Genomic DNA, 11001 nt, shown 5'->3' with positions numbered 1-11001 from the left:
TGGGATTTGAACTCAGGACCTTCGGAAGAGCAGTCGGGTGCTCTTACCTGCTGAGCCATCTCACCAGCCCCTACAACCTGATCTTACAGAGATATTTTCTTAATTGAGGCTCCTTCCTTTCAGATTTTTGTCTAGTTGGCAAAAACCTATCCAGCACACTTGGAGACAACTCCAGTGAATAGGAAAAGGGCATTGTGACTGGAGTTAGGGACCTGTTCTGTTAATTTGTTTCTAAGTATCTTCTGTCTAGGTGCCTGCCATCTCCTGTAGGCCACGGGGCTCTGTCCCAGCCCCACTGAGCATGTGTACTCCCTAGGTTTCTCCCACAACCTACACTAAAGAATTTCCAAGGGGTGGCGAGATGGTTCAGCAAGAAAAGATGCTTGTGACCAAGCAATGAGGACCCAAGTTTGATTTCTAGAACCCACATGATGGAGGGAAATAGCTGACTCCAGCAAGTTGTCTTCTGACCTCCACATGAGCACACATGTATAATAGATGTAATAAAAATATTTTACAGAAATTTCCTTTTTCTCAGCACGCCTCTGACATCATGCTTTCCTTTCTGTTTTTGAAGGATTGGGAAAAGCACTTTCTGGATGCGGGTGCCAGCAAGCCGAGTGACTGGAACAGTGAGCTGGATGGGGACTGGCTGCAGAAGCCACCATATGAGGTGTGTGGCTTCTTCCTGCAGTGACTCTGGGTCCTTGGGGTGGCCCTTGCTCTTGCCCGATTTGTGCTCTTAGAAAAGGTATTCTCAGTGACACAGAAAAAGAACATGCTAAGAGTGACCTGGCAAGGCAATTTCTCTTTGTAAACCCATGATCCAAACCTGCTTGCAAATACATGGGTGGGAAATTCATTCTAACGCAGTTGGTAACTGTGTCTAGAGGAGTTTGATCATACTGACTTCTGAGGTTTGTTGCGTTTAAAGGAATTGCATAAGAAGTGAAGGAAAGGGGAGGGATAGGCTGCTGCAGTCTATCAGGTTCCAGGAATGGGGACAGGGTGCTTTTCTTTTTCTTTTCCTTCTTTTTTTTTTTTTTTTTGTTGTTTGGATTTTTTTGTTTTGTTTTGTTTTGTTTTTTGAGACAGGGTTTCTCTGTGTAGCCCTGGCTGTCCTGGAATTCACTTTGCAGACCAGGCTGGTCTCGAACTCAGAAATCTGCCTGCCTCTGCCTCCGGAGTGCTGGGATTAAAGGCGTGCGCCACCACAGCCCAGCTTTCTTTTCCTTCTTTTCTTTTCTTTGTTTCTTTCTTTCTTTTGGTGATGATTTTCATTAAAATTAATTAATTAATTAAAAAAAAAAGCAGAGGCATACAGATCCCTGTCTCAAAACAAAACACACACACACACACACAATTTGCATGGGATTTTTACCAAGTGGGAGGAATGAAAAGACTTGAATTCCTTTGCATAAAATTTTGAGTTGCAGGGGAATTTATGGAATACTGGTCCTTGGTGGGCCAGCCATTAGCCACTTTTCATAGGAAAACAAAAAAGGAAAAACCAACCAACCACCCTCATCCTGTGATTCAAGCCTGGCTAGAGTCTGCTTTTGTAGGATGGCCTGAAAGCTGAGGGCATCGACAAGGACGTGTGGCTCCACCAGAAGATGAGACCTGCTGGCTACCTGACGCAGTACGACCTCTCAGAGTTTGAGAACATTGGCGCCATTGGTCTAGAGCTGTGGCAGGTGATCTGGCTCCAAGCTTTCTTTACTTTAATAGCTCTGGGCTGGCCTTGCTGTGTAACCCAGGCTGGCCTTGAAATCATGATCCTCTTGCCTCAGCTCCTGAGTGCTGGGATGCTAGGCATATGCCACTATGGCTGCTGATTTAATGACTTGACCTTTAATGTGACCCATTTGGTACACAATTCTTTTCTTCATGTGTGTGTCTGTGTGTGTGAGCACGTGTGTATTATGCATGTCTTAGTATGGGTGCATGTGTCAGTGTCTATGTTTGTGTGCATGTGTCAGTGTGTGTATATGTGTTCATGTGTCAGTGTTTATGTATGTGTGCATGTATCATTGTTTCACTATGTATGTGTGCATGTGTCAGTGTGTATGTATCACTGTGCATGTATGTATGTGTACATATTTGTACATCAGTGTGTATGTATGTGTACATGTGTCAGTGTGTATGTATGTGTGCATGTGTGTATGTGTGCATGTGCCAATGTGTGTGTGTATATGTGTGTGTCAGTGTACGTGTGTCAGTGTGTAATGTATGCATGTGGGCAGAGACCAGAAGAGAATGTCTAGTGTCTAGCTATACCACTCCTGAGAATAGGGTCTCTCACCGAACCTGGAGCTAGCCTGGCATCCAGTGAGCCCCAGTGTCCTTCTGTCTTTGCCTTTCCAGCCTCCAAATGTTGGTGTCATAGGTACCTATACAAATATGCTGGCTTTTTATGTGTGCACTGTGTGATCTGAACTCAGGGCCCTTAATGCTTTCCCAGTGAGAGCTTACCCAATGAGGCATTTTTCCAGCCCTTGGTTTATTATTCTTTAAAACTATATGTGTATTGTGCATGTGCACATGTGTGCAGTGCCCATGGAGGCCAGAGGATATCTGATCCCTTGGAGCTTGAGTCACAGACCATTGTGAGATACCTGGTACAGATCCTATGAACTGAACTGTGGTGTACTTCAAGAGTGGTAAGCACCCTTACCCTCAGGGTACTCCCTCCAGCCCCAGCCTGAAACTACTCACTAAGGACCTTTATAGTCACTGGCACTTGCATGTGGCCTTTAGACCACATAGGCCTGACATTTCTGGGCTTTGGGGTCCCTTCTGTATAGCTGTCACTCCTGTCAGCTGTGGGATATGCATTAGGGGTGGAGCCTGGCCTTCTGAAGTCACAGCTAGCCTCCAGTTGATGCCCACAACCCACACTTAGGTGCTAGCAATGTAAGCCAGGTCTTCCTGCCTAGTAAGACTATGCTTTACCTTTGGGCCATCCTGAGCTATAGTCAGTGGATGCTAGCCTGATCATGGGTGTGGCATTGAGCTAAGTACCCCTGACAAGAAGGAAAGGTTGTGTGTCTGCCACTACTAATGAAAGCCTGCTTCCATCCTCAGGTGAGATCTGGAACCATCTTTGATAACTTCCTGATCACAGATGATGAAGAATATGCAGAGAAGTTTGGCAAGGCCACCTGGGGAGAAACTAAGGTAGGTACAAACCCCAAACTCTTTTTTTTTTTTTTTTTTTGAGATAGGGATTTGATACATAGACCATGCTGACCTTGAACTCATAGAGATTGGCCTTCCTCTGTCTCCAAGGGCTAGGATTAAGACATGCTTGTACACCCAGCTTTAAAAAAAAAACAAAAAACTGTAATTATGTGTCTGTGCACAAGAGTGCAGTGCCGACAGAGGCCATTAGACTTCAGTCACACCAGATGTGAGTTGCCTAAAGTGGGTGCTGGGAACTAAGCTCCTCTAGAAAAGCATTATGCCTAAGCCAGCCCTCTAGCCCTTGCTTTTTCTTGTTTCTTTTTAGAGGGAGGGGTCTTTGTATAGCTTTGGCTGCTGTGGAATTTACCACACAACGTATGGGACTTCATTCTTATTCTTGCTTCCCAAGTATTGGGTTCACAGATGTATGCCAGCATACAGACAGGGGTATCTATAGTAGTTAGTTTCTATTTCTCTTTTTCAAAAAAAAAAAAGAGATTTATTTAATTTATTATATGTAAGTACACTAGTACACTATAGCTGTCTTCAGACACCAGAAGGAGGGAATCAGGTCTTGTTATAGATGGTTGTGAGCCACCATGTGATTGTTAGGATTTGAACTCAGGACCTCTGGAAGAGTAGTCAGAGCTCTTGACCACTGAGACATCTCTCCAGCTCCCAGTTTTTATCTCTTTAGAGATAAGGTCTTATGCATTCTCAGATTGGCCTTAATCTTGCTGTATGGTCAACCAAATGACCTTGGACTAATGACCTCTGGGCCTGTATGTCAGGTGGGCACCACCATGCCTGATTTTTCCTATGCTAGCTATTGAATCCAGTGCCAGGCAAGAATTACCAGCTACAAGCACTCTACCAACAGAGCCACAAGCTCTCTATCAATTGAGCTATAAGCACGCTACCAACTGAGCTACAATCACCATACCAACTGAACTACAAGCGCTCTATTATATGAGTCCCAGCCCCAGCTCCAGCCTGTTTTATTTTTGTCCTTTCCTCCAGGGTCCAGAAAAGGAGATGGATGCCATACAGGCCAAGGAAGAAGTGAAAAAAGCCCGTGAAGAAGATGAGGAGGATCTGCTGATGGGGAAGTTTCACAGGCACAACCATTTCAGCAGATTCCACAGGCAGGGCGAACTATAGTCATCCTCACTCTGCATGCTGAGTGGCCCAGCTGCAACTCTACTTTAATAATACACATTGGAATGATCACATCTGCATGGTCATTTGTCCAGTTTCTGAAAAACAATCCCCTGTTTGTGTTAGGGTCCCCCGGGTCTTCTATAGACCCCTATGACCCCAGGGTCTGCAATAAGAAGTTTCTGTTAGCCGGGCGTGGTGGCGCACGCCTTTAATCCCAGCACTCGGGAGGCAGAGGCAGGTGGATTTCTGAGTTAGAGGCCAGCCTGGTCTACAAAGNAAAAAAAAAAAAAAAAAAGTTTCTGTTGACTGCATGTGGTGGCACACTCCTTTAATCTCAGGACTTGAGAGGCAGAGGCAGACAGATCTGGGATTTCCACATCAGTCTGGTCCATATAGTGAGTTCTAGGACAGCCTGGGACACATAGTGAGACACTGTTTAAATTTTTTCCCCTGCATAGAACAGATCATTGAAAGCCAGAGACCTATAAGAATCTGGCCATAAACAATGTGTTTTTTTTTTTAACTCTTAAATATTTTCATGAATAAAAGATGGTAAAATAAATTTTTAAAATATTTTGTTTTACTGTTAAAGATTTATTATTTACTTTTTGTAAAATGTGTGTGTGTGTATCTGTGTTTGTATTGTACTACATGCAGTTGCCCATAGAAGCCATAAGAGGACATCAGATCCTCTGGAGCAGGGGTGGTGGTGGGGTGGTGGGTGGGGTGGTGGGTGGGGTGGTGGGTGGGGTGGTGGTGGTGGTTGTTTGTCATGGGTGCTTCGGGTCCTCTGGGAGAGTAGCCAGTGTTCTTTACCACTGAGCCATCTTTCCCCAGCCCCTCTATTTTTTTAAAAATCATTTTAAAGATTTATTTATAAGTGTTTTGTCTCTGTAGTGGTTTGAATGAAAATGGCACCCATAGGTTCATATATTTAAAGGTTAGGGAGTGGCACTATCTGAAAGGATTAGTGGGTATGTGGCCTTGTTGGAGGAAGTGTGACACTGGCGGTGGGCTTTGAGGTTTCAAAAGCCCACACCAGGCCCAGTGTCTCTTTGCCAAATGCCTCTGGATTAGATATAAGTGCTCAGCTACTGCTTTAGGAACATGCTTTCCTGCTGGTTACCAGGTATCCTGCCATCATGGTCACTGACTCTAAGTCTCTGGAACTGTAAACTTCCCCCACCCTCACCCCGATAAACTCTTTTATACATTGCCTTGGTTGTGGTGTCTTATAGCAACAGAAAAGACACCAAGTGCTAGGATGACAGGTATGTGCCATGATACATGGCTATATTTCCTTAATCCACCCCCCTCTCCTTCTTTAAAGATGATGTTTCACCATGTAGTTCTGGCTAGCTTATAGCTCCTTATGTAGACCAGGTTGCCTACAAACACATGGAGATCTGACTCTGCCTCCTTGAGTGCTGAGATTAAAGGCATGTGTTACTACACCTAGCTGGAAAAGTTTTTAAAAATTTTATGGGCTAGAGAGATGAGTCTGTGATTAAGGGCACTTGCTGCTTTCTCAGAGGATCTCAGTTCAATTCTCAATACCCACATCAGGCACTGGATAACCACTGACGCCCTCTTCTGGCCTCCTCAGGTGTCTGCACTTATGTACACAAACACACATACACAGAGCTTTTTTTTTTTTTTTTTTTAAGATTTTATTTATTATTATACATAAGTACACTGTAGCTGTTGTCAGGTGCACCAGAAGATGGTGTCAGATCTCATTATGGGTGGTTGTGAACCACCATGTGGTTGCTGGGATTTGAACTCAGGACCTTCGGAAGAGCAGTCAGTGCTCTTGCCCGCTGAGCCATCTCGCCAGCCCCCTACACAGAGCTTTTAAAACAAAGATTTGTGTTATGTGTATGGTGAGGCAGCTGGTCACACAGGATCCATTGTCCTGGCCTCCAGCACATAGAACAGTGGGGGTGGGTCTTCCTTCCTCAGCTTAGTCTAGAAATTCACAGTTGTAACCCAGAGCTTTGTCTTCTACATGATTCTAGATCCTGTGCAGCTGGCAATCAGGATCAGTCACAACTACCTCAAGAAATCAAACACAGTGGGACTGAGTGTGGTGGTATATTGTACCATGTTTCCCAGCACCAGTGTAGTGGTTTGAATGAGGATGTCCTAAGGGGCAGCAAGATAGCTCAGTGGGTAAAGATGCTTGCGGCCAAGGCTAACAACCTGAGTCCTATTTCTGGAACTCATGGTGGAAAGGGCCATCCAACTTCCAGAGAAGTTGTCCTCTGATTTGTACACCTGCAGTTTGTACAGGGTTTGGTTCCCAGCATCCAATGTGGTGCTTTATAGCTACAGGATACTCCAGTTCCTGAGAACTCTATGCCTTCTTCTGGCCTCAATGGGCACTAAGCATAAAGGTGGTGCACATCCATCCATTCAGGCAACACACAAATCTTTTAAGATGTAAGTTTAAATGTAACTTAAAAAAAAAAAAAGACAAAGAAATACCAGAGTAGCTGAAGATATGTTAGTTGGTTAAGGGTGCTTGTTGCTTTTCCAGAGGACCCTAGTTCTGTTCCCACTCATATCGGGGGTTGGAGGCTCATAAGTGCTTTTGACTCCAGCTCAATGGCATCTAACAACCTCTTCTCTCTTGGGCAGGCATTGGCACGAGCACAGCAGGCATATACACATAAAAAAACAACAAAAACCCACCAGATGTCAGGCTACACCCACATCTGCAAGCAATCAGAACCCAAATCTGTTTAACAAGCATACTGAGTGGTACCAACACTGCATATATGGCCCAAGCTAGACTTGAGCACCATGGTACTTTGTTGTGTGCCACTGTCTCCATCTCCCCGGGAAAAGTTCAGCAAACCCTAGGCGTTAGTAGAGGCTACTAGAGTAGAGAGGTTAAGACGGTGCCTGGGTTTAGCCAAGCTCCGATTCACAGACCCAGACTGGAAAGTGCAGGGAGCTGGAATCCAGCGGTCTGGAAGGGAGCCCTACCTATCCCTTGGGTTCCCTGCCTCACAGGAGCCTCCAAAGCAGGGGCTCGGTTTGCCCACTCCAATCAGGAGATGCACACGAGGCTCCCCCACCCCCACAGACCGACTAGCCCGCCCACTCTCGGCCCACTAAACTACCGAGGCTCCGACTCTTCTAGTCAAGCTGTGCTTTAGGCTCGGCTCTCTAAATCACCCGGTACGGCCCACTCTGGTTAGGCTAAGCGAGAGAGCCTTCCCCATAAAGGCTCCGCCTCCAGCCAGAACTGCCCCGCCCTCTCCACTGAGATCGAGGCTCCGCCCCCTTACTGCAAAACTTCTCACGGGAGGACCTGGATTCCCCTCTGCGCACGTGTACTCCGGTCCTGTGGCCTGTCCTTGCTCTGACTGTGCTGCGCGCGCATCGCATCCCTCCTTCGTACTAGTGCGCAGGCACGGCCCCGCCCCCGTTCCTTCGGCGCTCGGGAGGCCGAGTCCGCACGAAGATGGCGGCGCCGCTTGTACCCCTCTCTCAGCAGGTATGGTACTGGGGTGCGCCGCGGGGCGGTGCGGACGGTGGTTGCCGCGGGAAGGATAAGTCGTCGCCGGGGCGCGACTCCAGGGGACCGCGGAGGCGCGCGCTGAAGGCTCAGAGGCGGAGTGGCGGGGGCCGGGCGGTTCTGAAGGTGACAGGCCGGAGCGACCCGCATACTCTTGCGCTGGGCGACCCCCGAGCGGCTGCGAAGAGGTGATGGGGCGCGGCCGCTGCGCATGTCTGCTCCGTCTGGGGCCTGGCCAGGTTAAGGGACGGGGGGGGGGGGAAGGGGGGGGGTTGTTGTTCGAGCCGCGTCGCGCTTCGTCCCCGCGGAGGCGGGCGAGAGCGGTGGGCCTGCCGCCAGTCTTTGTCTCCCGCGGGGTCGGGCGTCGGGGCGGGTGGTGTCCCAGACTGGAGTCGCAAGGGGAACCGGGACACGCCCGCTTCGCCTCTGGCTGCCCAGCCCTCCTTCCTCCGTGATCCGCTTCCGCTGCTCAGTGCGGTGCGAAGGCGCGGATCCTACGCCTCCAACGGTGTGCACCAGTCTGCGTCCTCAGGGTCGCTGAATGGTTTTCTTGAGCGTATCAAATGCTACAGGGACGTACAGAATAGCAGTGAGAAGGCCATTGTGCTTCTAGCGGAAAACATTCATTCATTCTTCAGCCGCTCTCTAAAGTGCTTGGGATCAGGTGCTTGGGAGCTCAGCAGTCTCTCACTGACAAAGTCTCTAGTCCCAGGTGACACCCATAAGAATTAGAAAGTATTCCTGTTCTGCTAATTTGCCAAATTACCCGTTTGTTCCACACAGCATATTATATGCACTTTGCTAGAATCGTCTTTCGCAGGGTCATGGTTACCAGTGAGGAAGCATTTTATATTCAGATCTCGGCCCCAACTCTGGAAAGAGTGTCCTTGAAGCAGGCTTCTTAACCTCAGCATATCAATTACCTCATTTGGAAAATAGAGATGTAAAATGCATTAGCAGAAAACTGTGGAAAGCACATTTTGCCTAACACATTGGAAGCTCTTTTGTTACCATCAATAAATTCGGGTGTTTGGGACTAAAACAAGAGCAAGTATGAATGCCAAAGCTGGGAAGAACTGCTTGGCAGGCTGGTGCACCCAGGTCACCTGGTCTGAAGGAGAGGGAAATACAGGGTGGTTAAGTCCTGGAAGGACCAGCCACCAGCAGCCTTGACACTATATTAACAACTGGAGACCAGTAGATATTAATTAACATGTTCTTACAGCAACTGTGATTATCTTCTGTAAATGGTTAAGGACTAGACAGATAGGAGGGAGTGTATTGAGGATAGGTGTGTATTGAGATGCAGCCTTGCTATGTCACCCAGGCTGGGTTCCAATTCCTGGACTCTCTGCATCCTCGTGCTCCAGGCTTACAAATAGGACGACAGGGGACCAGCTGTGGGTGTTCACCTCTTTCTTGACAGGTTCTCACTGGCCTGTAGTTCATCAATTACGCCAGCCTGAAAAGTCAGCAAGCCCAGGGAGCCTCCTGTCCCTTCTTCCCCAGCACAAGTGCCGTACATCCTGTAGCACTTCTGTGTGAGCTCTGGGGATAGAATTCGGATCCTCGAGCTTTTAGGGCAAGCATGTTACTAACTTAGCTGGCTTCAGTCCAGTCATTACCTCTGACTTTTTTGAGGAAGGTTTTTTCAAATTTCCTAATTTTGACATTAGTCATAATTTGGATTTTTTAAGGATTTGGGCCATAGTAGTAGCTGATAGTTATCAAGTGCATGGGAGTTGGATACATGCTGTCAACTTTTTCTCAAATACCAGAATATCAAGGAAGTGGTTCCTGGCCAAGTATAATGTCAACTTTCAGCTAGCACTTCAGTAACAGAAAGTTCTAGCCTGGGCTATCTAATGAGGCCCTGTCTTGGGGAGGAGGGATGTTCTATTTTATTGGTAAACTAGTTACCGTAGGATGGTGTTTTGTCATACTGAGATGACAGATATAAAAACATGAGTCAGTTTCATTAGATTCACCTTGTTAGAGCCTCTGGGATAGAATCCTGATTCTCTCTTCCTAACTTGTGACTTGACTTCCACATGCTCTCCGTGGCACCATGGTGTGGTCAGTTCTGTTCTTCACATACCTAGCTGTGTTGTCGCTATGGTGTCCCTGAAGACAGATCCTTCTTTCTGAAGCACTCCAGCCTTTTCTTCTCCTCTGGCTTGGATCCTTCTCTTCCTTCAGCAGCAGTTCAGATATCATCCTTCCCAGAGGCCTTTGCTAGTCATGGCACACAGCCATGTGCACATCATACAATCCTACAGCTCTCGTGGTCCACAGGACATGTTTGCGTGTCTGTTTGTTGTCTCTGTGTCAGACCTGTTGCCAGTGGAAAGACACTCAGAAAGTGTCACTTAAGTGGGTATGGGGACTGTGACTGCACCTGCAGCAGCTCCCTTGTAGCCTTTCTTCCCTGTGTGGGATGGAGCTGTGGGTGGGAACAGGAGCTGAAACAGCAGTTGAGGAGACATGGCCTGTGGTGGCTCACAAGTTCAGGTGCCTTCTGAGCTACTTTCCCTCCACCCCCATGTTTTTGTGGTGATTCTTTAAATTTTTTTGTATTTATTAATTTATTCCTGTGGGGGCCGTTATGTACCATGGTGCATGTGGTAGTCAAAGGACAATTTTCCTGCATTGGTACTCTGTGTGAGTTCCAAGTCTTTCTGTGTAGCTCAGGCTGGCCCCAGACTGTTGATTCTCCTGCCTTAGCCTCTAGAGGACTATGATCCCAGACCATGCCTGGTTGCTCCCTACCTCCTGGTTAGCAGAAGGCCTGGACCTTATAAAAGCCCCACACCTGCTTTTATAAGGGCAGTGTGCTGAGGGTTGGGTTCTGGGTTTCACACATGCTAGGCACTACTCACTAAGCAATCCTATGTTCATGTGTGTGAAGGTCAGAGTTGGGTCTCTTCTTCTGCCATGTGGGTCCTGGGCATCAAAGTAAAGTTGTTAGGCTTGGTGACAAGTGTCCTTGCTCAACCATCTCATTGGCACTAAGTTGCCCAAGCTGACCTTGAATTCATGGCAGTTCTCTTGCCTTGCCATCCTAAATGCCGGGCTACAGATTTGAATCACGTGCTCAGCTTCTATACCTTCCCCTTTTGTCTTTTTTT

General features: G+C 47.4%; 2 protein-coding genes across 2 annotated transcripts in view; both read left to right on the top strand.

Moving 5' to 3' along the window:
* Calr3 (calreticulin 3) overlaps positions 1-4587 on the top strand; it is a 17933-nt gene extending 13346 nt beyond the window's left edge. The window contains exons 6-9 of the mRNA XM_021170092.2: positions 578-673; positions 1566-1697; positions 3088-3180; positions 4207-4587. Coding sequence (XP_021025751.1) covers positions 578-673; positions 1566-1697; positions 3088-3180; positions 4207-4347 — 462 coding nt within the window. The 3' untranslated portion in view covers positions 4348-4587. The remainder of the gene's footprint in view (positions 1-577; positions 674-1565; positions 1698-3087; positions 3181-4206) is intronic.
* Positions 4588-7786: 3199 nt separating this feature from the next.
* Eps15l1 (epidermal growth factor receptor pathway substrate 15 like 1) overlaps positions 7787-11001 on the top strand; it is an 83879-nt gene continuing 80664 nt past the window's right edge. Inside the window, exon 1 of the mRNA XM_029480252.1 lies at positions 7787-7852. Within this exon, the coding sequence (XP_029336112.1) occupies positions 7820-7852 (33 nt within the window). The 5' untranslated portion in view covers positions 7787-7819. The remainder of the gene's footprint in view (positions 7853-11001) is intronic.

The sequence above is a fragment of the Mus caroli genome, chromosome 8 (assembly GCF_900094665.2).
Source record: "Mus caroli chromosome 8, CAROLI_EIJ_v1.1, whole genome shotgun sequence".
Taxonomy (NCBI): Eukaryota; Metazoa; Chordata; class Mammalia; order Rodentia; family Muridae; genus Mus; species Mus caroli.
This window is presented reverse-complemented; position numbering and strand designations above follow the sequence as displayed.